The sequence below is a fragment of the Stomoxys calcitrans genome, chromosome 5 (assembly GCF_963082655.1).
Source record: "Stomoxys calcitrans chromosome 5, idStoCalc2.1, whole genome shotgun sequence".
NCBI classification, from domain to species: Eukaryota; Metazoa; Arthropoda; class Insecta; order Diptera; family Muscidae; genus Stomoxys; species Stomoxys calcitrans.
This window is the reverse complement of record NC_081556.1, coordinates 78,118,618-78,143,861: the sequence shown is the minus strand read 5'-3', so window position 1 is coordinate 78,143,861 and position 25,244 is coordinate 78,118,618. Positions and strand designations below refer to the sequence as shown.

Here is a 25,244-nt window from a genome sequence, read left to right as displayed (position 1 = left end):
ACATTAAGAATTTTTTATTTTAAATGGAAGGTTAATAAATACTTAACTTTGCGTCTCAAAAATCAAAATATCGTTGAAAATTAGGAAATTGTCCTTGGACAATACAACAGTAGAGCGGCAATACGATAATAGGAGCGTCTTTAAATTTTTTTATGTTAATATGCAAAGTTGAAAAAAAGAATTTTTTCAAAAAATTATAATTGGACAGTAATTTATGAAGTAAAATAAGAATCAATCAAAATTTGAAACGGATGTTGATGTTCGTTAGTAAATAGGACATTAAATTTAAAGATAGCATCTTTATTTTAAATATTTGGTTTTTTAGCTCGTTTTCAATACAAAAATCCTACAAAAAAGGAGAAATCTTAAATTTTGGGCCAACTTTTTTTGCAGTGTGGAGACATTTTAGCTCAATCGCCTCTATAAAGTGAATTGGTAAAGAACTTTTTTAATTAGCCGTCTGGACAAAGGTGTCTGTAGCCGTTGCTTGGCAAAAGAGAAAAGCTCCCTTAACCACAACTCTAATATCCAGATGCATTAAATTCTGTGTATTAGATGGTGTCGTCCTCATTGTGGCTGTGATCTTCATACACGCAATCCGTTGGAGTCGGCTTACTAAATAGATAGATTTTCAAAGAACCGTCCACCAGACCGCAACACCATATAGCATTATTTTCTGTCCAGCAATACAGTCAAGTATTTAGCGCTTTTAGAAAATGGAACATTATCTGCTACCAAGAAGAAAGGACTCATGTATACCATGTTTCGTCTTAGGATGATTATCGAAATTTCGGCCAAGATTAGATTTGTAGTTTGCAAAAATTTTAGGAAAAAAAAACGAATAAAATCTTGCAGATAAAAGTGTCGTCCAGTTGAAACCACACGTCGTCCAGCTCTATATCCTCCAATTTAGGCCAAAAATAATCAGTAATCATTGTGCGCTTCGTGAAGGCTCAAGATGTTAAATTGGGAGAACGATTTATATTGGTGTTATATCAACATGAAGACCGATTTGGTCTATGATAGTTATTGAGACTCTTAACAGATTTCATCATCCGAAATTTCAGAAAAATCGGATAATTATTGCGACCTCTAGAGGAAGTTAAATCGGGAGATCGGAGGTTAATATGGGAGCTATAACAGGTTATAGACTGATTTTAGAACTCCATGTTACTTCAAACTATTTTTGTCCAGACATCCAAATGCCACACCGCGCATCCACAGGTCAGAAATAGCCAAACAACCAACCTAAACATCCAGTGCTCCGTCCCCAGCCTATGCCACCAATTTCTTCGTATAGAATTGCAACAGAAGTAGGCCATATCTTTGTTGTCACACTCAACATACAGATGCAAAGGCTCAATTTCGAGAATGATATTCAGCCCCACTTTAGAGCAACATTTCATAGCCCCAGAGATCAGCACTGCCGCCTACAACTTCTAGATCATCTTGCTGAGGGCATAGTTGAGCGCCGTAAACATCTCCGACATAAGACCAATACATTCTTATCAATTTGGGATAGGGTTAGGACGTATTCAATCCCCTTTTGGCCAGTTCTTCAACGTTCCTTCTCCAACTTAGTTTCTGGTCAAGAATCACGTTGAGTACTTGACCTCCGGAGAGAGACAAAATGCAAATGCAAATCCTGGCGTTCAGCTTCATTGGCGGACATGCTAACCTCTGTGCTACGCTGGAGAAAGACAGGTCCTTTAAATACACCCTGCTTTCTCTTCCACCTGATGAAAAGTCCCAGCCTAGTTTATGCCAAGCCCATTGGCCCTGGCTCAAGTAAGTTGTTAATAAACTTTCTTAGGGTAGTATTGATGCCCAGAGTTAACAGATAATTTATGATTAATTTGGGTTTCACATTACTGAATGCTCTTCATCTTAAGAAATGTAAGTATCAACCTCTCTAGAGTCTTCAGTATAATGGTTGAAAGACTAGGACTAGGACGACATTCTTTTGTTTTCTTGTGCTACCGTTTTTCTCCTTTTGGAATGGAAATGGCCTTTCTCTCCCTCCATCCTACAGGTATATTTGATATTATAGTACAAACGGAGTATATGTCCCTAAACCCTAAGGAAGCCAGTTTAAGGCACACAGCTTAAAGCTCCTGACCTTTTAAAGGAGTCCAAATTTTTGATTGCTCAAAGGACTCTTGACACAGACACAATTTCTTCAACAATCCCCGAATAAGTCATATCAGTGACAAGTTCCCATGCCACATTGTTCCTTAGAGTTTCCCGGAAACACCTGGTGAACGGTACTTGATGTCATCGAATTACTGTCTAGTCCTTCGCGATCCCTATTGCTGTCGATTTTAGGTACTGGGATCCATTAAGGATCATTCCTGACCAGGGACAGCTCTCCCTCCGCAAATTTATGGACATAACAAACAAAATTTAAAATTTGTTAAAAAAAAAAATACTGCATATATGAACATATAACACATCATAGTTATGTATTGCATAAGTTGGTGGAAGACCAAATATCTCTCCACTTAAACTACTTGAATATTTAAGAAACATATTTTCTCGTATGTAAGTGTAAATCGCTATTTTTACAATCGATATAGACTTACCCAATTATAGATGAGGTGCGCTAAGAAACAGGAACATGAGAAAGGCACTGTGTTAATTAGGAATCCTTACCGAAATGCTGTTAAAGTCTGTAAGATTAGCAGTTGAAGAGTAAAAACATTCGGAGTCGTAAATGTTAGTTCTTATCCACATACCTTTTACGAAGGCTACGAGATACACCCCATATTCTATCTGGGGTAATAGCCGTAATTAGGAGGGTATTCTTGGCGGGGATTATTGCCTCGTCGAAAATATGGTGGCCTAGGAAGTTGTTGTGGGGAAGTTGTTGAAGTTGTTGTGGGCGGCGTCGGAGATGACGTAATTGCATCTTCGCTAGTTGTTTGTCTTTGGGGATTAGTCATAAAGGACAGTGAAGGTGGTGGTGTGTTGGTTTGCATGTAGTTGGGGAACGTAGGTGTATCAAACCTCAGATTTGAGGTTGGTGAGGTCTCTTGGCTATGAAAAGATCTGTATTGGGCTTCACGACTTGTACTTGGTCTATTGTCTTGCATTGTCAACCAGTTTTGAGGCGGCAAATGGAGATCCTCCAGGTTTCTTTCCCTTTCCTGTTTAAGCTCCAACTTAATATGGCCAAATCTGTAGGCAATACGTCCCTTCGCTTCCTTTAATTTTTCCCACGAACTACAGTCCACGGAAAAGGTCAATTCCACATTTGTACCCTCTGACCACTTTCTTTGTAGCACCCTCCAAGTGGAAGCTTTCAATTGATTCTGGGCTTCTAAGGTATCCAAAATTTTGGAATTGGTTAAACCTTGGCTATTGGGAAAAGTCCCTTGAACATAATAGGAATGGGGAAAATCAGTCTCCTCGATTACCATCAACTCCAAATTGCTTTTGTTTTTGATAATATTCACATTGGCCTTAAGCCATTCGGCTGTATTGCGATTTGTACAGCTGACCATTAGCCAGCCTTTGCGTGGAAAGCATCCTTCGAATTCTGGCTTAATTTCGCAGCCAGTCTCAATGGCAGCATCAATAATAGCTTCCTGTAGTCGGTCTATTTCGTTTGCCTCCAAGGGATGTTCAAATAAATCCATTGGCACCAGGCCCATATTTATTTTGCTCTCTCGCAAAGTAGATTCTGCCAGGCGAGGTCTCTTTTTTTCTGCAGTTTTAAAAGGATTACGAATTGAATGCGGGCGTTTTAAGGAAGACATGGATTCTGATCTGCTCTTGGCTATTTCTAAGGCCTGCTCACGGCTCAGGCCCTCCGACAAGGCCTTTTTGAAGCGACGTTTTTCCGCAGATGTCATTTTAACAAACTCTGATCCTTTGGTTAAAGCACTTGGGTTTGGTAGAGGTGAACACTTGTGAGGTAATTCAGTCTTTAGATTTGGGCTACGATTATCTTCAATAATCTCAGATCTGGAAGAGCTGGGTGAAACAATGTCTATGTACCCAACAGCACATTGTACATTGGGTAGAGAGTCCTGCTCTGTGTATCCCATACTATTGCCGGGTTTTGCCAAGACAGATGAGGGCTCAGCGGCTTTAGTATTGCTTTTAGTAGGAGATTCAGCAGCAGGTTCTTTATTGTCCTCTTTTTGATAATTCATAATATTGCACATATGATAGATGATAGGGGAAGAATAGGCAAAATTTTATTTTTGAAGAACCACAATGTTCTTTATTAGCTATCCAAAGACAGCATTGTTTATATTTATTTTTAATATGTATAGCTTGATTTTTAATTGATTTTTTATGAACAGCTTTTGGTTGGGGGAAGGTTTACGCCGTCACTTTAAATTATTATCAACACTTAAAAGTATGCTTCAGTTTTTGGTATTTTTTTATTCATTTTGGTTTCTTAAAAAGTTAATTTTTAATTCTTTCAAGAAAAAATATTAATGTTAAAAATGATATTAAATTAATTTTTTAATTACTTCCAGAAATTTGTTATCATCTTCAAATGCTGATCTTTTTTATTTACTTTGGTCATAATGAGGTAGTGAATGCCCTGAAGATAAAAATGCAAGACGGAAACGTATTCACAGTGGCAAAGATAATAATTTACTCCACAAATGATGAATTGCAAAATTGGTTATGGCAAATTTATATCTAAATGTTACAGCAGCCAGTAGTATTCAATAGAAATCCAATATCAATGGTGCACAAGAACATCTCCGGAAGAGTTAAGTAGGCAAATTTAAAAGCAGATATAGATAGGACTGAATTTTCCCAACTGATAGTATCCCTATGTAGTATGATGATGCTATAGAACAGTGATGGGCACACTAACACTATTGACAAGTCCAAACTGTGTTTGGGTGAGTATCATCAAACATTAACTAAATGTAATAGTTTTGAAATTGAGGCAGCCTAACGAAGCCACACGAATTTGTTTACACTGTCCGTGTGTTTCTATTCGTTTTTCCAATGCGCGCGGGCATACGAATTTATGAGCAGATGTATATGCTGCCCATCTATGCTACAGAATTAGGTTAGCGCAACAACATGACAGCTGCAGCCAATGGGTTACCAGTTGAACTGTTTTTAGTCAGAGGCGACACGCTGATAAATCTATGCAAGTTTAGCTTGAAGACTAAATCTCAGTTATTCTTTTATAAGAAATAAATATACCTATAATGCTTTGTGATATTTGGGTCTGGTGGATGGGACTTTAAAAATCCAATTGCTGTTCAATACTTAACAGGACAAAAAGGATGGCTTGTTTTTGCATCACAGCCCCATTAAGGATGAAACTATTTGAATTTAATGCTTAAAGAGAATTTTCTTAAATAATGCTGATGGCTTGTTTGTGATGTACAAACAAGCCATCCTTTAGATGCGATTGAGCATTGAACAGTAGGTGGACCACAACACCATATAGCATTATATGTCTGACAACTGCAGTATATACCCGATGCACGATGCGCGGTCTAAACCCCCAACTTGGCCAATCGCTCTCTTGCAGATGTATAGGGCAAGAGTTGCCTTTTTAGCCCTTTTCAAAATATTATATTTGAAGTTCAATTTCCTGTCCAGCAAAACACTCAGATATTTTGTCTCCCAAGGAGACAGGTGACACTGTAGGCAACTTTTATCTCCTGCTGAAAAGAACTACTTTTGTCTTGCACGAGTTTACACCTAGACCACTTTTGGTAGCCTACTTCGCTGTTGCACGTAGAACAAATTCAATGTCAAGAAATGCTACCACTGTATATTCCTTGGCAGCTAGAAAACTCTCTATTTAGTGCACTTGAGCTTACTATATGCATGCTGCTGCCGCGACAGGCGATCTCCAGGGATCTTTGCCCTAAAATATGTTTCTAAGAAACCTCTCAAGAGTCTTCGGCATAAAGGATGACAGACTAATAGGACGAAAATCTTTCGTCTTCGTGAGGTAATTTTTCCTGCTTTCGGAATGAAAATAACTTTCGTGTCCCTCCATCCCACAGGTATATTTGACATGCTGATATAGACAGGTATTTTGACATGCTGATAAGCCAAGGAACCAGCCTTTCAGACACAGATTCAGGGCTTGCCGACTTAAAGGAGTCGAAACTTCTCATCGCCCCAAAGGATTTTCGTCTCAAACACAATTTCCCAAATATCCCTCGACGAATGCATATCAATGACAACCTATTCTGGCGTCACGTTTTTCGTTGGAGAATTTCGCGGGGAGTGTATCAACGAGTTGTTCTAGTGTTTCCTCACTAGACACTGTCCATACATTCTCTGACTTCTGAATATACCCCACTGTAATTGGTCTCGAGAACAGAATCTTCCTTAGCCTACAGGCCTCAAATGTATCTTCCACGGAGCTACAGAATTCCACCCAGGATTTGTTATATCAGCCTAAAATTATGCAACATTAGCGTGTACATTATTATGCACAACACATGCTATTCACTGCCGCAGTTCTCTATCATAGGTCTGTTCGTGTTCTTTTTCAGTAAAAATTCACAGGAGAGTAAGAACAGCCTTTATTCTCCTTTGGTATTTAGTTGAATTAAAAAGCTGAATTTCATAAAACAGCTGTTCGATGCTGCATATTTCTGCTGAAAAAAAACGCACTCTCCCGCTCTCTTCTGCTGGCAAATAAAGTACGCAAAGTGCAATTTGCACAAATTTTTTAGTACGATAAAACACATACTATTTACGTATAATTCAAATATTGTTTCTTATTATCTTATTTTCTTATCAATTCCTTAACCATTGTCAAATTCTTATACCAAAAGTAACATGTAATTTAAGCAAATTAGATCATTGATAAATCACTTCCCTTCATCGACTTCCTTAAAATGTTTCACAATCCTTCATTCGAACTTGTTAAAACTTTTGCAAGAAACCCCTCGAAGACAAAGGGATGGTGGATGGCCAATCAGGGCATCCATCCAAAGTGCCAACTTCCTTTTAAAACTTTTAATTGCTATCATTTGCGCATTTTATGCTCAATTAAAACTCGACTTATGTGTTTATACACAAATTAGTTTCAACTTTTGGTGTGCAAAGTCATATGACACCAACATCACACACAAAAGCTAACCACCCTTTCCCATTCGTTCATACCTATCTCGTTTATGCGAGCGGCGTTCCTCCATTTAGCCCTCTAACCACGTGTCCATGTTAAGCTAATTATCTGTTATTTTATAGTGTCATTAGCATATACCTTCATTGCCCTTTTCCCCTGTCCTCAGCGACCCTTGGCCATTATGAATGAACCGGACCTCCAAAAGTAGTTGTCGCAATGATCAATGAGTATGAACTTACATAGACTTACAAGCTAGCCATCACCCTTCATCCACCCAATCCAAATCAACTTAAGGGTAAACTATTTGGCAATCGAGCCAGAGTTCAGAACTCATCAACCCTTTTTTCCCTGTGTGGTTCACACTCCATCATCAAGGGGCGGGAATAATTGTGGCTTGCTCCTGGCCTCAGCAACAAATAATTATCCTTAGAGATGTGTGGTGTTGTGAGTGAGTGAGAGGAGGACTTTGAAAGACACAATTCATTATTGTGTTGTACTCAAAAGTTAAAGTGGTTCTGGCTGATAAAATCATCAGCATCAGCATAGTCATCGTCATATCGCCTCAGTCGCACAAGCCCCAGCACAGCTGCTGTAGCTCTTGTCCTAGCTTCGATATCATCATCTAACGAGAGCCAAAGAGCTATTCATCCTAAAAGTATGCTTGTAATTTGTAAAATATAATTCCTCAAATGCTGTGATTGCAAAGCAACTGGTGGCATACAAGAGCCGAGAGACAAACGATTGCAGCCCATTCCACGCTTCGCACACATATTAAACTTGGTAACTTGGCAAATCAGTTCAGAATTCACAGTTCACAGCTCACTAGGAATGAAGAACAATTTCCATGCCGAGCTACCATCGTCATCTTCATCAGCATTTAGCTTAAACTCTTTACTTGGGCATACTCAAAATGAAACCGACACTCGCACACACACACACACACAGGACACTCGCACTGCTGATACGAACAAGATTACCCTTCTTCTGCTACTTAATAGAGGTTTTCCGCCCAAGCAAACTTTTTGAAAAATTTCCAAAGTAAACATTGGAAGTTGTAGCAACACCGGTGCCAGAAATGAATTTCGTTAGAAGGCGAGAACCATACCGTCACACACAATCATGCTTAAGCCAGAGACAGACAGACGGACGGATGGACAGACAGACATACGTACGAGTACACACCCAAATGGCCCAAATGAAGCTACGGACGGACGGACATAATGATGGACAGACATTTCCAAAGGATAAGTTACGTAGTACTCATCTGTGTAAGCCAAATTGTTATGAAGTCTTATTAGATTAATGAAAATGTTTAAGGCAAATATACATGGCAGTCAACTTAAGATATGAATATTTAATTGTGCTGCTGCTGTTGCTGCTCCTGCTCCTGCCGCCTGCGCTGTTGCCAAAGTCAAACATGTTGATGTCGATGTCAACATCATTATCAACATGCTTGTTTTTGTTGCTGTTAAATGACACCACAACCATAAAAGTATGCAACAAATGTTGTTCAAATTGTAAACCTCCCTTTCATTTAATAGGCGGCAATGATTGTTTGAGTTTTTTTTTTTTTTTTTTGGTTTTACTTTTTCAATTTCCATGGTAACAAGTGTTTTGTTACAAGCAAGTATTTTATGAAGTGGAAATCCTTGAGATCAAATTGTTAATTACTCTTATAAATTGTGGGTATTGATAAGAATATTTAATAATTAAAAAGATTAAATGAACTAAAGCTTGAGGATGATGGGAACATTTTTATTTACTGCTGAATTTTTTTGAGAAAATTATGCGTTTCCCGTAAAACAAAATCTAAGCCGAGACTTTGATGATGTCGTATTGCTGTATAGGCATTGCAGAAAGAATTTGGCTTAAAGTTTGTATGCTATGTGAGGAAAATTTTAAATGAGTCCTAGGTGAGGTTATGTTCTAAGACATTTTAGACCATAGTGATACTACTGGAACGGTAGAACAAAGATTCCTTCTATATTAACCTTATTATGAGTTTTATAGAGTCCGCTCACTATAACCTTTATAGTAAGAATAATTTTTGGCATAGTTACTTATGGAGGCAAAACTGCACTTTATAGGGTGCACCTCCGAATTCGTTGAAATTTAATGTAACTTGACATCTGAAGTCAGTTGTTGGGACAAAGGCCCCTGGGACCCCTAGAGTCATATGAAGTTTTATGATTTTCTATCACTCAAAATATTCTTCATTCTATTTTTATAGACTTCTCCTATTCAGTTCTAAAAAGGAGCAAACCTTACAATACAACAAACAAAATATAGAAATTAAAATTACAATAAGTGCCTTGTTGCCACAAAACTGTGGCGGAATTCCTTGAAAGCAGCCAAACAAACATTATGCAAAATTAAATTGTTCGACAAGATGTCATCCTACTCATTGCTATTGTTGTGATAACAATAGTAATTACCCTGTCAACCACAGCCACACTGCCAGTACATTGGGATGTGGGGAAAACAGAACTTGGTTGTCTATCCCTAGTAGTAGTTGGAAATATGATGATGCTGAATGAAATGTAATCGCTGTATAATGTGAAGGGTTAGTGACTAGAGAACGGAAGTATCTTCCCAACAATAGCACAAGTTTGGAGCCAACTTAAGGTTGAGAAACAGATGCAAGACATAGGAACCAAGGGGGAGTAAAGAGTAAATAAAAACGCGTTAAATTACGCTGAGCCAAATCTTAGAGTAAAGGTACAGAGTGCATCCCTGTAAAGGAACCAATAAAGTTGCAACCATGGATCGCATCTTAAAATTTTGCAGCATACTTCTTATTGATGTATGTCGTCTGGGATTGCAAATGGGCCATATTTGTTAAGGTTTGGATGTAGCTCCCATATAAAGGGTGATTTTTAAGAGCTATAGGAAACTCTCAATAAGCTCCTTGTCATGCGTGCTGTGTAGCACCGTCTTGTTGAAACCACATGTCATGCAAGTCAAGCTCTTGCATCTTGGGCAGAAACAAGTTGGATATCATCTCACGATAGCGCTCACCGTTCATAGTTAAGTTACGATTCGCATCATATTTGAAGAAGTACGGTCCATTGATGCCACCAGCCCATAAACCTCACCAAACTGTGACTTTTTCTAGATGTATTGGTAGCTCTTGCAGTGCTACTGGCTGCTCTTCACTCCAAATTCGACAATTCAGCTTATTTATGTACCCATTGAGCCAAAAATTAGCTTCGTCGTTAAATGAAAGAAGCACGCCATGAACTTTCTTCACAGAACACTTGCTCATTATGATAATAAAATTCAATAATTTACAAACGTTGTTCGTTTGTAAGATGATTCAGGGTGAAATTATGGACCAAACTGAGATGTGCGTGAGCTGTTTAAATCAGTGTTGCCAAAAAGATAATAGCTCAACAATCACCCTCCATATTAATCCTTCGACTTGACTTTTTCAAAATCCGCAATTACTTTTTGGGCAACCCAATATTATCCGATTTGCACGTAGTGTTCCGTTACAACTTCCAACGATAGCACCAAGAATGTTTCAAATCGGTTTATAACCCATTATAGCTCCCTTGTAAGCGATCTCCCGTGTAAAGCGATCATCCTGAGCCGCTAGAAGCTGCGAGTCCAAGCCGGGGCATAACCTGATATAACTTCCATATAAACCGATCTCTTGATTTGACATATTGAGCAACTAAAAGCTGTAATTTTTGATATATTTGTATCAAAATTTGCATGTAGTGTTTTGTTATAGCTTCTAACGATCGTGCGAAGTGTGGTCTAAATCGGTGTATAACCGGATATAGCTCCCATATAAACCGATCTCTCGATTAGACTTTTTGATACCCTAAAAGCTGGAAAATTTGTCTGAAAATTTGCAGGTAGTGTTTTGTTATGACTTCTAACATCCATGGTAGGTATTGTCCAAATCAGCCTATAATCTAATTTAGCTCCCATGCAAACCCATCTCCCGAGTAGCTTTCTAGTGCTCCTAGAAGCTAAAATTTTTGCGTCGTTTGGTAGTAATTTATTACGTAAGGTAAAATTATGCCCTACCACTTAATTCAGTTTGTGGAAATTTTTAGCAGAATCCATGGTGCCGGGTTCCCAAAATTTCGGCCCGACCAAACTTAGCACGTTTTTAGTTGTTAGTTTTTAGAGCACACCACAAGACAACACCAATGGCTTAGGTGTATGTCCATAGTGGCATGGGGTGGAATATTACCCGCACTCTCTTTTCAAGCCAATCTAAACTAACAAATGGGATCCATGGTGGAGGGTACATAAGATTCGGCAAGGCAGAACTTGACGCGCTTTTAATTGTTATTTTTCATGATTTTAACAAAGGTCTTGTCACTACAATACGTTAAAAAAAAAAACATAATTTGCTAAAACTTTCAGGCACAAATATGTATTTAATTTCTTTGTAACGAATGACACTCATCATTCTGCTTGAATAAAAAACCAAATAAAAATGCACTAGTTCATAATACCAAGACCATTTGTGAGAAGAAGAAAAAAAAAACGCTAAATACCAAAACTTCCTGAATGCTTCCTGGGGTTTTCCTCTTACTTTCGCAAAATGATGCCAAGAAGTGTGGCATCGAAGTTTGCTCTATTCTGTTGCTAGCTGCAGATGCAAAGTATTTAACTTGGCTTCCTGTTGGTGGTTAGCTTCCGCTTTTCATCGGCTTGACTTATAGCCTAGCAGATGGGTTTTGTTTCAATTAATGACTGGTTGCTGTGGTTGCATGACGATCATGTTATAAATTAATTTGAAGAAAGGTTCTTTAAGTTTTGTTGGAAACAATAATTTGTTTGTATTTTAGACAACATTTACAAACTTAAAACTTAAATAGTAAATTTTATTTGTTACAACTCCTTGAAAATAAAGTTTTAAACAACATTTTGTGCTCAATTTAATCGCCTTGTGCAATCCGAATTGTGAATTAGTAGCAATAGGAAGATAAGAGCGCATTCAAAATTCAGTCGGACGAATAGCGGCTGACCTTGTAGCATATTAATGAAGAGGTGATTCATCATTAGTCAGAATGTTGAGGCATATCAATAAGGATTCAATCATGGGAATTGTAAAAAGAAATTAAAATAAAACTCTTTGCCAGATTGCTCTGGTAGATTGACCAGGAGTGATTAGGTTTGGATTCTTATGGTATTTAAATACCCTTCACCATAGAGCTGGCAAACTATCGATAATCGCAACATTCGATATCTTGGATAGTTTTAATAATAAATATCGGTACTATTGCTATTTTCCCATCTCCTATATTCCAAAGGAAAATCAGGAAATCGATTTATATAAAAGCGATATCAATAGACAGACCAAATTAAACCATGATTAATAAAGTCAGTTGGAAGTAATGAGAGAAATTATTGTACAAAATGTTAGCCTAATCGGATGAAAATTGCGCCCTCTATAGGCGCAACGCATCTTAAAGGATACATTAAGTGCCGCAACGGACGGAGGTATCAATGTGTTGGGTTACCAAGATTCGGCCCGGCTGCACTTAGCATGCTATTACTTGATGAATTTTAATTTTTTTGACTATAATAAATAATAAATAAAATAAGTTTCTCCAGACAGAAAGTCATGGGTAAAAACATCTGGCGATTCACACATGGAGGAAAGACAGAAGCTGAGACCAGAGGCGGAAACATATCTCGATTTTCGATTGCAAAGTAAAAAATAAACCCACAAGACAGCACCGCTTTGGGATTTTTCTGCGTTCAATTTAATTTTCTGCAAATTGTATAAAAGTCGCACTTTTGCAGAAAAAGTAGCATACTTAAGCAAAAAGTCGCAAAAAAAGTATGAATTTCAAAAGGTTGCAAAAAAGATATTTGACTCTAAAAAAGTTGGAAATTGCGACTTTAGTCGTATAACGGTTAGATTGCCTCTAGAGGCCAATTTGCAATCCAAACTGAGGTACGTTGATAGGATAGTTTTTTGCAAAATTTTAAGCGTCTAGCTTTATCGATGATCGTTTAAGGAAAATTACTAACTCCACCTGAATCGTAATCTATTTTATCTATACCCACTAATAGTTAGTTTTATTCGTACATTCACTTTCTCACTCATTGAGAATTTTTAACTCATCGTGGGTAAATATCATGGACTAACGAGTATTATGTAATTAACTCCTACTTACGATAAGCATTTTTCTGAGTCAATGCTTGGCTTCGATTCGTTTTGAAATTTTACATTAATTTGATTTTAATTTAAAAATTAGCGTGTTCGTGAACCACTGCGGGTTTAATTGCAACTAAGAAATGTTAGGCGAAATAAATTAGTATATCGTAAACTACTTACAAGAACAAAAAACAGAACTAAGCCCAACAAATCAGGAGAATTGACATGATTACTTATCAAATCAAAAATGAATAAAGAAATCCAGAGGAAAAAAAGGTAGAAACAAGTTTTTAAATTCGCTCAATACGACCAATATGAGAAATACAATAAGCATTCCAAATGATGGCTGCATAGTCTTCTTGAATTCATTTAAATCACAGTCGATCCAGGTGTATTTTTTCTCAATTTTTCTAAAGGTAAAAATATGACAGACTGTCCCATTGTTTGGTACTGAAAGGTTTGAAGACATTCTTCGCTATTTTAACTGATGATCAGGTGCCATAAAATGTCAACTTGCAAAGGGTGGGAATCGGTTAAGATTTGATATAACTCCAAGTACATGCATTACCCAACTTTCCCTTATAGAGCTGTGACAAGCCCATTTATCAACAAATATTTGTGAAAACTGGTATTCTTTTGTAAAGTGTTAAATAATCATTGTAAGACTATTTTTCGAGAAAACGACGTTTTTGTGTGATTTTTTTTTGTATGAATAATGGACTTTTTGTGCGGCCTTTCTAAAATTCAACTCGAGAATTCAACTTGAAATTTTGAACAATGACTTCTACTATGGTCTTCAACATACAAACCAAATATGGTTCGAATCGGTCCATAACCTGATATAGCTTCAAGAGCATCGGAATTCTTACACATTATCCTTTGTTTGCCTATAAGGGAAGATACCGGGCAAGGAACCTGGGAAATACGATCCATTGCGAGGAGTATATAAGATTCGGCGCGGCCCAGCTTAGCACGCTTTTACTTATTGATAATAAAGGCGATAAGAAAGGTTTTTTTCTCGTTTAAATTAAAAACAAGTCACTGTGTCAAATTTCACTGAAATCGAATAATAAATGCGCCTTTTATGGGGCCAAGACTTTAAATCGAGATATCGGTCTATATGGCAGCTATATTCAAATCTGGACCGATTTGGGCCAAGTTGCAGAAAAATGTCGAAGACCCTAACGCAACTAACTGTCCCAAATTTCGGCGAAATCGGACAATAAATGCGCCTTTTATGGTCCTAAACCTTCAGTCGAGAGATCGGTCTATATGACAGCTATATCCAAATCTGGACCGGTCTGTGTCATTGGCAGAAGTATGTCGAGGGGCTTAACTTAACTCACTGTCCCAAATTTTGGCAAAATCGGACAATAAATGCGCCTTTTATGGGCCCAAAACCTTAAATCGATAGATCGGTCCATATGGCAGATATATCCAAATCTGGACCGATCTGGGCCAACTTGAAGAAGGATGTGGATGGGCCTAACACAACTTACTCTCCCAAGTTTTAGCTAAATCGGACAATAAATGCGCCTTTTATGGGTGCAAGACCTTAAATCGAGAGATCGGTCCATATGGAAGTTGTATCCAAATCTGGACCGATCTGGGCCAAATTGAAGAAACATGTCGATGGGCTTAACACAACTCACTGTCCCAAATTTCAGCAAAATTGGATAATAAATGTGGCTTTTATGGGCCTAAGACCCTATATCGACGAATCGGTCTATATGGGGGCTATATCAAGATAAGGCCTATCCGATATAGCCCATCCTCGAACTTAAACTGCTTATGTACAAAAAAGAATCTGTGCAACATTTCAGATCAATATCTCTATTTTTAAAGACTGTAGCGTGATTTCAACAGACAGACGGACGGACATGTCTAGATAGTCTTAAATTTTTACGCCGATCAAGAATATATATACTTCATAGGGTAGGAAATGGATATTTCGATGTGTTGCAAACGGAATGACAAAATAAATATAACCCATCCTTCGGTGGTGGGTATAACAAATATCAATTTGAGATGTCTATATGTATTTGGTTTAAATAGCAGTCCTGGCCTTTAATTAACAATTCATTTTAGCCATGTATACTCTCCACAGCAGTTGAATTAAATGCGTAACTCGCATTTCATTCTTTGCCTGAGTTTTTTTGTTTCGTTATTTTGTTTATGACCATTCGATTGTATCATCTTGACATTCATTTCAACAAAAAAAAAACCCCAACCAATGCTCTGCTAATGCTGATTCTGCTTTGCCCATCTCGCTTCTGGAAATCTTCATTAACTAGAGCGAGTGCAGTGTAGATTGAGATTCCATGCTTACCATTCCGACCATTGTTTAGCGAGAAAAGTATTTTTTAATGTTTCTATTTCGTGTAGATCAAGTTTTTTTTTTCGCTTCGCATTTGCCATGTTAGCATTCTGCATCTTTCTTCCGGGCTGCACAATTTGGCAAGACAGGAAGTTAAGAGGATGAGAAAGAAATGGAAACGAATTGAGATAGAAGGAAAGAAACTATGGAGTATGAAAAAAAGACATGGAATTGTAATTAAATCTTGACCAATGTTCGTTACGTGCACCGGTTGGGTGTTAGTAACCCAAGAATCAATGTGTGTCTGTATAGGGCTCTTCTGCATGTGAAATACGTATGTCCTCTGCTAACATCCTTGTGTTCTTAGAAATCAATATTTTCGCCTGTAATTGCAATAGCTTTGCACAGCACTTGGACACACAAGCCAAAGAAGAAATGAAGTGAAATAGTGTCTTTTTTTACATTCTGCAGTTTTTTTTGGCGTTCTGTAAGAGCTATTTTTTCCCTCTTTGGATCGCCTACTTTGTCATGCCTGTTCAGCATCTCTTTTGTGTAGTTGGAAAGGATTGCTGGTGTGTAGTTAGCAAGGATTGCAAAGAATGCAAATGAAGAAATTTAACCAAGCTATTGCATATTTCAGATATGACCAATTTAATTGAAACTTTTTTAAGGGTAGAACCCTCTTCACACTCCAATTTCTTATTTCATGTCCAGATTGCTTTCATATGCTTCGAAACTGAAAATATCAAAGCAATATTTAATAATTTCAAGGAAAAAGAGAAAACATTAATTAGAATATGATTTTAAATTAATCAAAAATTTCAATATCTGTAGCTTAAGCTACCAAAAGAAAGTTGGTGTCCAATAGACAGTTGCTGTTAATGTCTCTTGGAGACTCTACAGCTAGTTTACTTAAAAATGCCGTTTTGGAAACCATCTTTGACCGAAAAGAGTTATTTGGGGTTCTATCGTGAAAAAAAAATCGGGCAGTATTTATATTTATACACACATCCGAAGCATGGCGGTATACTAAGCTAGTCATTCCGTTTGAAACACCTCGAAATATTGGTCTGCATAGGAAATTCTAAGTTAATCTAGCTCTGTCCGTTCGTCCGTACAGCCGTCGGTGGAATAGCGATTGAACGCGTTAGTCTAGCTGCTCGAAAATTTGCACAGATATTTCTTATTGATGTAGGTCATGGAGGATTGCAAATGGGCTGGATCGGTTAAACCGATCTCCGACTTGACTTCTTTAGCCTCTAAAAGGCGCAATTGTTTCCGATTGGGTTGAATTTTTACACCTAGCGAATTGTTATGTCTTCCAACAATTGTGCGTAGTATAGTTCAAATCGTTCCATGAGCTGTTGTAGCTCCCATATAAACCGATCTCCCGATTAGCCTTCTAAGGGTCCTGGAGGCTAAAATATTTGGCTGGTTTGACAGAAATTTGGTATGTAGAAATTTTTAGCAGAATCCTTAGTGGTGGGTTACCAAGATTCAGTCCGGCCCAATCTAGCACATTTTTACTTGTTTGTTTTTTAAGGATTCTTTTTTTACAAAATTCAAAAAAAAAAATCCCTTTTTTATTCTCATCCCTTTTCTTCCTACATATTTTTCAAATTGAATTTTGGTTTTCAAAAAAAATTCAATTTTTCTCTTATTTTTCGTACAAATTTTCGAAAGGCCCTTCAAGAGGCCCCAGGATAACCAAGGACCTTGATTTTGTTTTCAAAGTGTTATCTCCACCCGTTGTCACCCCGGTAGCCGAGTTGGTAACGTGCTCGAATTTCCGGTGCGAGGGTTGTGGGTTCGAATTGCATCAGAGGCCTAGTCCGTCGCCTCGGTAGCCGAGTAGTGCGAGAGTTTGTGGGTTCGATTTCTAACAGAGCCCAGGTTTTTGTTGTGGTAGTCACATTTGTATGCGGAGGTGACGACTCTCATGAAGCTGCTATAGGTGAGCAAGCCCGTTTCGGTTCAAAGTACTGATCACCGCGGGAACATTGTGGTCATTGGTTATTTAAAGGCGTCAATAACTCGCCTTGTCATATCGAACATATGCACCCAGATTTATGCAAGAGCCAGTGCCGCCCGGCCTCACACTGAGACTTTCCCCTTGATACCGCTGATTGTCCGCTATTGCACATTCAGCTACTCCATATGAAGCATTTCACTCTCTGCCACATGTGGACGCACCTTGTAGCTCGCAGCTATGCTGCTCGTTACAGCTGTGGGCGCCAAACAAATTGGAGCTTAAAGTTCCAGTCTCTGCGGGGCTCACAGCTATGGTCTAAGTGAGTCTGGTTAGAAAATAGACTGGCATTCTATACTAACCTAACCCTATCTCTACTAATTTTCAAACGGAAGATTTTAACCAATCCCTCTATGTGATAGAGAAGTGGGTGACCGAGTATGGTCTAGGCGGAAAATGTGGTAGCACCTGTTTTTCAAGAAAGGTAGTGATTTGCTGGATAGAAAATTGAACTTTAAATCCAAAATGTTTGAAAGTCGAAAAAGCTACTAAAGGCTACACTTGCAACAGGGACATTGCCAAAAGTTGTCAGCTTAAACCGCATGCGTTGGCTGTATACTATACTTGCCAGACCTTCATATTGATATATGGTATTGTGATATGGTGGACTGTGTTTTAACAATCCACTTATTATTCAGTACTCAGCCGGAACCAAAGGATGGCTTGTTTGTTTATCAGAGCCGCAATGAGAGCGACACCATTGCTTTTAAACATTGTGTGGCTAGACAATTTGCTGTGACCACTACTGACAGGATAAGGGAGCTTTCTCTTTGATCAGGCGGCGGCTACGGACATTGAGCTACCCTTTTGATAAAAAAAATTCTGATAAACCCTATTTAAACTACGATATACCAGGGTTATCGTAGAAGATACAGGAGATTTCAGACTAGATAACCATGCGGGCCTTGGGGTGTATTCTGAAGTGCGTATGAAGAAGTAGAGATCCTTGCAATTCAGGATATGGTGGAGTGGCTAAACTATAATGACTCAACGACGCACAGTACAACATTTTATCCGTTGATCTTAGCGTTACATAATTTATAGAGGAAGACCTATGGTTTCAAGAAAGTGCTGCTGTAGGTCCATATATTTAATATAGAGTGAGATACAGGGTGTCCGAAAGCCTATGCCCTCCTCTTCAAATATCTAGATCATTTAGTACCGCAAAGATCAACAGAGTTAACAACAATTTATTTGCCGTTTGGCCCACTGTGCGACGTTTGGCACAGAAATTACAGCCATTAAATCTGTGAAAAACGTATTTCTAAAATCGACCTCGACTGTCGCAGATTTCTCAACGAGATGGCCAAACGATTTAAAATTCAGTTGTTCTGGATGCGGAGAGATTTCAATGGTAACTGAAATCTGTAAGCATGTCTCTAGCCACATAGTAGCAAATTTTTCGAGATAAAGCCAGATATTGCTCACAAATTGGGAGCTATGAACGCTCAAAGATTGTGTGACCCAATCTAATATTGAAGAGGTTAACTGATTCATTGCCTAGAACAGCAGGCTCACTCATTATGCTCGTCATTACAGAATCATTTGAAAACATGCCAATAGACTAAGATTGCAAGTCATGATTTCTGCTGCCAAGAAGAAGGAATTCCACTTTGGTTTTTATTGCTTTGAGGCGTTGCGGGAATTAGCAAATGGATTTGGCTGGATAACAGTAATAAGGCATTTCCCTTCTTCTGTTTCTATGGCATCACCTGTTTCTGTTCATCACAAACTAAAACCGAAACCGATTTGAAATAAAATCTTAAGGATCCGCTTTCACGAAAGATAAAATTGGGCGCCGGATGTTGTGCTTGAGGACGAGTAGACCTCGGTCTTCACTGGTGGCTCCAAGTTGGAGTCTGGGACGAGATTAGAGGTTTAATCTAATGCACTCGATATCAGAATGTCGCTGAGACAACAGAAGGAGTTAATCGTATTTCAAGCAGAGGTCTGTGCCATAACAAAAGCTGCAAGAGACATCCCTGGAAGGAATATACCGCCTTCGAAACTCAGAATTTATATGGATAGTATTGCGGTGTTCAAGGCCTTGGACAATGAGAAATCGTACGAATTGATACGAAAGGTAGGAGGTCGCAAAGCTCTATGAAAGGTGTCGAAACCGGGCATTGTTCGATAGGCCGTATGACAGCGAACATGAGATCCCGTATAATTATTGCTGCAAAAGGCATTTTGATGAGAATAAAGAATAGAATATCGAGAATTTGACGTGCTCATGTTCGGGTCTACACTGGCTTTCCATTTTGGAGATCTGGTGTTTCTCGGATCTGGGTGATTTTACAGACGTCTGTCTGTTGAAATCACGCTAGTCTGTAAAAATGGAGATATTAAGATGAAACTTTGAACAGATTTTTTTGACCATAGGCAGGTCAAGTTCGAAGATGGGTTATTGTGGGCTAAATATTGGTATAACCCCCATACACGTAAATCGATCTCCCGATTTAAGTTCTTGGCACGTTTATTACATGACTTCGCTGAATTTTGACACAATGAGTTGCGTTAGGCTCCTTGACGTTACTACAGAGTACGGTCTAGGTCGGGCTATATTTGGATATAGCTGCCATATATACCAATCTTCCGATTTAGGGTAGGTTAGGTTTAAGTGGCAGACTACCATCAGACTCACTTAGACGTTTTCGTCCATTGTGATACCACAGAAACAAAAGAAGGAAGATGCTGTCTAGTTTCTACCGTTGAACCATCCAGATCGCTTTAAAAACCCCGATTAAAGTTCTTGGGCCCATAAATGGCCCATTTTCTAAAAGATTTTGCTGAAATTAGGCACATCAAGCTGTGATAGGCTCTTCGACATTCGTGATCTAAATGATCCAGGTTGGTATTTATTTGGCTATAGCTGTCATATAAACTGATAAGCCAAATATCATATAATTATCTCTCGATTTAAGGTCTTAGGTCCATAAAAGGCGCATTTGCTAACCGATTTCGCTGAAATACAACGAGTTGTATTAGATCCCTACATATCCTGAATGTAGACTAATCACTTGACGTAATGAGGTTAATATGTATATCCGAGATTGTGTATTTCACCGTGTGCTGTATTAGCCTCTTCAATATCTGTGCTCTATAAGGTCCCGATAGGTCAATATTTGGATATAGCTGTCATATATATCGATCTCTCGATTTAAGCTAAGGGGATGTAAAGGCGCATTTATTAACTAATTTCGCTAAAATTTGGCTCAGGTGTCTTCAAACCGTCCATCGCTTTGTAATTGTTCTTGGATGTCTGACTTCTGGGCAGACCAAAAGTCCATAACTTTGGTTTAAAGATATATGTTTTAGCTTTGTAAAACCCTTATTACATGCTCTCAAAGATATCTTTTAAGTAGTTTTAAAAAATGTAAGTCTTTGTGAATCCTACAACTAAAAAGTGGCATAAAGAAAAAAATTAGACAAGAAACTATTTAATTTTTTTTATGAAAAAATAATTTTTTTTTTTTAATTTAGAAAATTTTGGCGTTTTAAATCCATTTATTAGTTTTAAAGTTATAGCAGGGCAAAATTTATTTTGTTAAAAAGTAAAAATCCTGACAATATGTCAAGCCTGCATTACATGGACCTAAAATTATGCTCTTTCTTTTTTAGTTTTTACATGTACTAAAACATATGTAATTGAGAAAAAAAATAGCCTTTTTCAAGTGACCTTTTTCCAGAGAATGCCCCATTTGGATAAGATCCCTAAAGACTCTAAGACATCTCATTTTAATATAATTTAGATGCCTTTTAAAACCAATAATACGAGTACCCTGCTTCAAATACCCGTTCAATTAAAACCACTCCCTTATATTTCGCCCGAATCTACCACACAAAAATAAGCCAAAGTTTATGGCTTATTTTTGTGTGTCAAAGTCAAGGCATTGTAATGTCGTGGGTAACTTAATTACAATCAGCCCAATAAAACGCTTATCACACTTGCTGCCATGGCCCGTAGTGAAAATGAAGGAGGTGGGGTCTAAATGAAATTTGGTTCGGACTCCTCTTAAGATGGCTGTACTTACGGCAAAGACAATATTTATAATATCCCATTTACATACCCATTTGCTCAAAATATGATGAGAAATAGAGAAGACACTTACCTGCAAATAAAAGAGAAGAACAAGAAAAGGGAAAATAAATAATTAATTATTTGATTAAGTGGCAAATAAAACAAATAATAAATCAACATAACAAATTTCTAGTATAGCCTGGTTGCCTTAACCTATTTGCATGAATGATGCTATGTCATCTAGGGGAGGAAAACACGAATTTTAGCGACCTCACATCAAAGTTGTGGCATATTTTTGGGGGTTGTTTGCAAGGACAAGACAAGATAAACATCAGTTTTCAAAAATTATGTTTCGCGATAGCGGCGTTGTTTTTTAATCCTAACCCTTTTGACCATAAAAAAAAGGAAATTTATTTAAGAATGAATATTTCCCTAATGATTGCATTAATTGACAAATGAAAAAGCATACTTTTGGGCAAACGCGTGACCAAAAGATTCTCTCTTTTGACTTGATTCCTAGATTATTTTAAGTGAAATCGTATTTTTCAATTAAATGTTGGGGTTATTTGCAAATGCCGTCGGCCAACATGCCCATTCGATATAGGCATTGTTTGTCAGGCAGCTTAATTAAGGCATACTTTTAGATTGTCTGACTTTTTGGGGAAAAAACAACAATGAAAGCATGTCCGAAACAAACAACAACAAATAGATTTTTCAAAACTTGTAGTATTGTACAAAGTTAAAATTTTGGTGGAGTTTTTAATTATTGAAACACTCGTAAAGCAGCCGCCACAAGAAAGGCACACTTTTAGGGGGTGACTTTCTGTGGAAAAGGGTTATTTGGGTATTTATATTTCCATTTCATTTTTTTGTCAAATCAAGCCAAAAAATCATATCAATTGTTATGCTTAAGTGAAGCTTAAATTTCTTGTTCCGTTTTCTTTTTCCGTCATTGTTTTGTGATCTTTGATCGAACAATAGCTCTGGGGCTAAAGGGTTGAAATTTGTTTAGAAAACTAGAGCATAATTATGGGTTTATATTTCATAGTTCAAATAAATTGCGAGACCATAAATTTCAATACAACTGTATGTTGCTTGTCTAATAGCTATGCTTTGCTGTCCCAATTCAGCTGAGACATACGCTGCTTAAGGGTAAATTAATTGAAAGAAATGGGAAAACAACATTTAAAAAAAAATGTATAAAAATCCATTCAAACAAAACCAGGTTTTTGTTTGCTATTTCAAACTGCTTATAATTAAAGCATACTTTAGGGATACATTTCATAATTAAGTAAAACTGTTTTTTTCGCATCAAGGATATGTTTTTATAAAAGAAATTTTAAAGGCTCACAACATTTTGTTATTAAATAGGTGTTTAAATATACATATATTCCTTCTCCGCCATTTCTACTGATAAATATGCTGTATTAATGTTTACTATAGAATTAGAGCAAATGGTTAGGAGTGGCATAGTTAAGAAGACATTTTTGTTTTCCTAATTACATTAACATTATAGAAAACTCTGTCACGTCTTTGACAGAGAGTACAAATTATAATGTGACAATAATTCTCATTTCTAATAGCCAGCTCACAAATAATGATTCATAAATACCGAAACATAGTTTTAGGCGTTTTAGAAATATGCGTGCCACATGACAGTTATTTCATAACAAAACGACAATTCATTGGTCAAAAAACAAAAATATAATATTTTTGCATAAATAATCAATTTGAATTGTATTGTGGAAACATAATTATGATATGGGGAGACCACACGCAATGAGGACTTCTCGTTTTTAGACATAAATTGGATGGTTTAATAAAAAGAATGTGTTAATTTTTAAAACATAAAAATGGCCTAGACGTTGACATAAAAATGGCCTAAGACTGAAGTTGTTCTCGTGTGTCTCCTTGGGAGGATATAATTTTTTATTTGCTAAAAGCGCAAAATACCTGAGTGTTCGGCTGGACAGCAAATTAAACTTCGAGTCCACCTCTTTGAAAAGAGCAAGAAAGGCATATCTTGCCCTATACACCCGCAAGAGAGCCATTGACAAAAGTTGGGAAATTAAACCACGTGTCATGCACTGTGTGTATACTGCAGTTGCTGTGTTCTATGATGTTGTGGTCTGGTGGACAGCGCTTCATAAATCCACCCACTGTTTAATGCTAAGCCGGATCCAAAGAATCACTTGCACTGAATTTAATGCTAGACCTAATGCCCCTGGACATTGCGGCTAGACAAATTTCTGCGACCACTGATATGAGGTTAAGGGACCATTCTCTTTGTCCATGCGGCGACTAAGGACAATGTGTTATCCTTGAAACAATGCCCGATTTTTTGATAAAAAGTACTGTGCCACTTTTCCTGGTAGAATCAATTGTAAATTCAATATTTTTGGTAATGGAATTTACATAGACTTCTGTACGGATGGTTCCAAACAACACGATCAGATGGGCTTTGGGGTGTACTCTGAAAAACTGGGACTGGTCATATCGAGAAGGTTACCCGACCACTGTAGTGTATATTAGAGGTGTGCATGTAAGTCGTGAGTTGTCGTGTCACGCTTGAATGAATCACGAGTGAGTCACGTGATTCGTGAGTGACACTAAAACCAAATGATCGTGCCTGACCGCGATTGAATTAAAATTCATCGTGCGTGAGTGAGTGAAATCATGTTCACAACACTAAACACGACTCACGAGACACTCACGAAACACTTACGACTCGTGAATGTTTCGTGCGTGTGTGAAATTTTCGTCTCGTGAGCGTGCGTTAACGTGACTCGAAATAAAAACGTTGTGGCTGAATACAATTTTTTTCTCGTGAGCGTGATTGGAAAATCATTCACGAGCACATTTCTATTAAAGATGTGGAATGTTTAAGATAAAACTTCCTTCTCAGACAGTTATTAAATACCTGGAGAACGGATTTCTGAATTCGAAAACCCCCGCGTCTGACACTTGGGAAACTAGGTTGTGAACATTCCAATATTATGTGGCCTAGTCTAGACTTGAAGAGGTCTGCTGCTTTGCTGTCGCTAGCTAGAAACAACGTTCAAGTCATTATGTCCGTCATGACAGGTCACTGTCTGACCCGAAAACTTCCAGACCGACTCAAGGCTGCAAGTCACGTCTTTTGCAGAAGCTTTGAGGAGGACGAGGAAGAAAAGACTATAGAGCATCTGCTGTGTGTGTGTCCCGCACTGCCAGTCAGAAGGAGTTGCACTTTAGGTTCTCATTTCCTTAAGAACTTGTCTGAATCAACGGATGTGAGCATTTGCAAGTTGTAGGGTTTTTTAAAGCGATCTGGAGGGTTCAACGGTAGGCACTAGAAGGCAACTAACTTCTCCTGTTCCCGTGGAATCACAGTGGACGAAAACGTATAAATGAGTCTGATGGCAGACATGCCTAACCTAACTTGTACTGATTCAAATTCTATGGGCTATATCGGACTTAATCTTGATATAGCCCCCATATAGATCGATTGAAGTTCTTAGGCCCATAAAAGACGCATTTAGTATTAGATTTCGATGAAATTTGGCACAGTTGCCTATGCTAGGCTTTTCGACATCCGTGCCCTATATAGTTCAGATGAGTTTATTTTTGAATATAGCTGCCATATATACTGATCCTCCAATTTAAGTCTTTGGGCCCATAACGGGCGTATTT

General features: G+C 37.8%; 2 protein-coding genes across 5 annotated transcripts in view; both read right to left on the bottom strand.

Annotated features, from left to right (window-relative positions):
* The window catches only part of LOC106096024 (longitudinals lacking protein, isoforms H/M/V), a 284,269-nt gene that overhangs the window by 125,177 nt on the left and 133,848 nt on the right, over nucleotides 1-25,244 (bottom strand). The window lies entirely within an intron of this gene.
* LOC131997650 (uncharacterized) lies at nucleotides 2,769-4,169 on the bottom strand. Its single transcript, XM_059368838.1, has one exon. It carries the CDS (start codon nucleotides 4,167-4,169, stop codon nucleotides 2,769-2,771), a length of 1,401 nt encoding a protein of 466 aa, XP_059224821.1.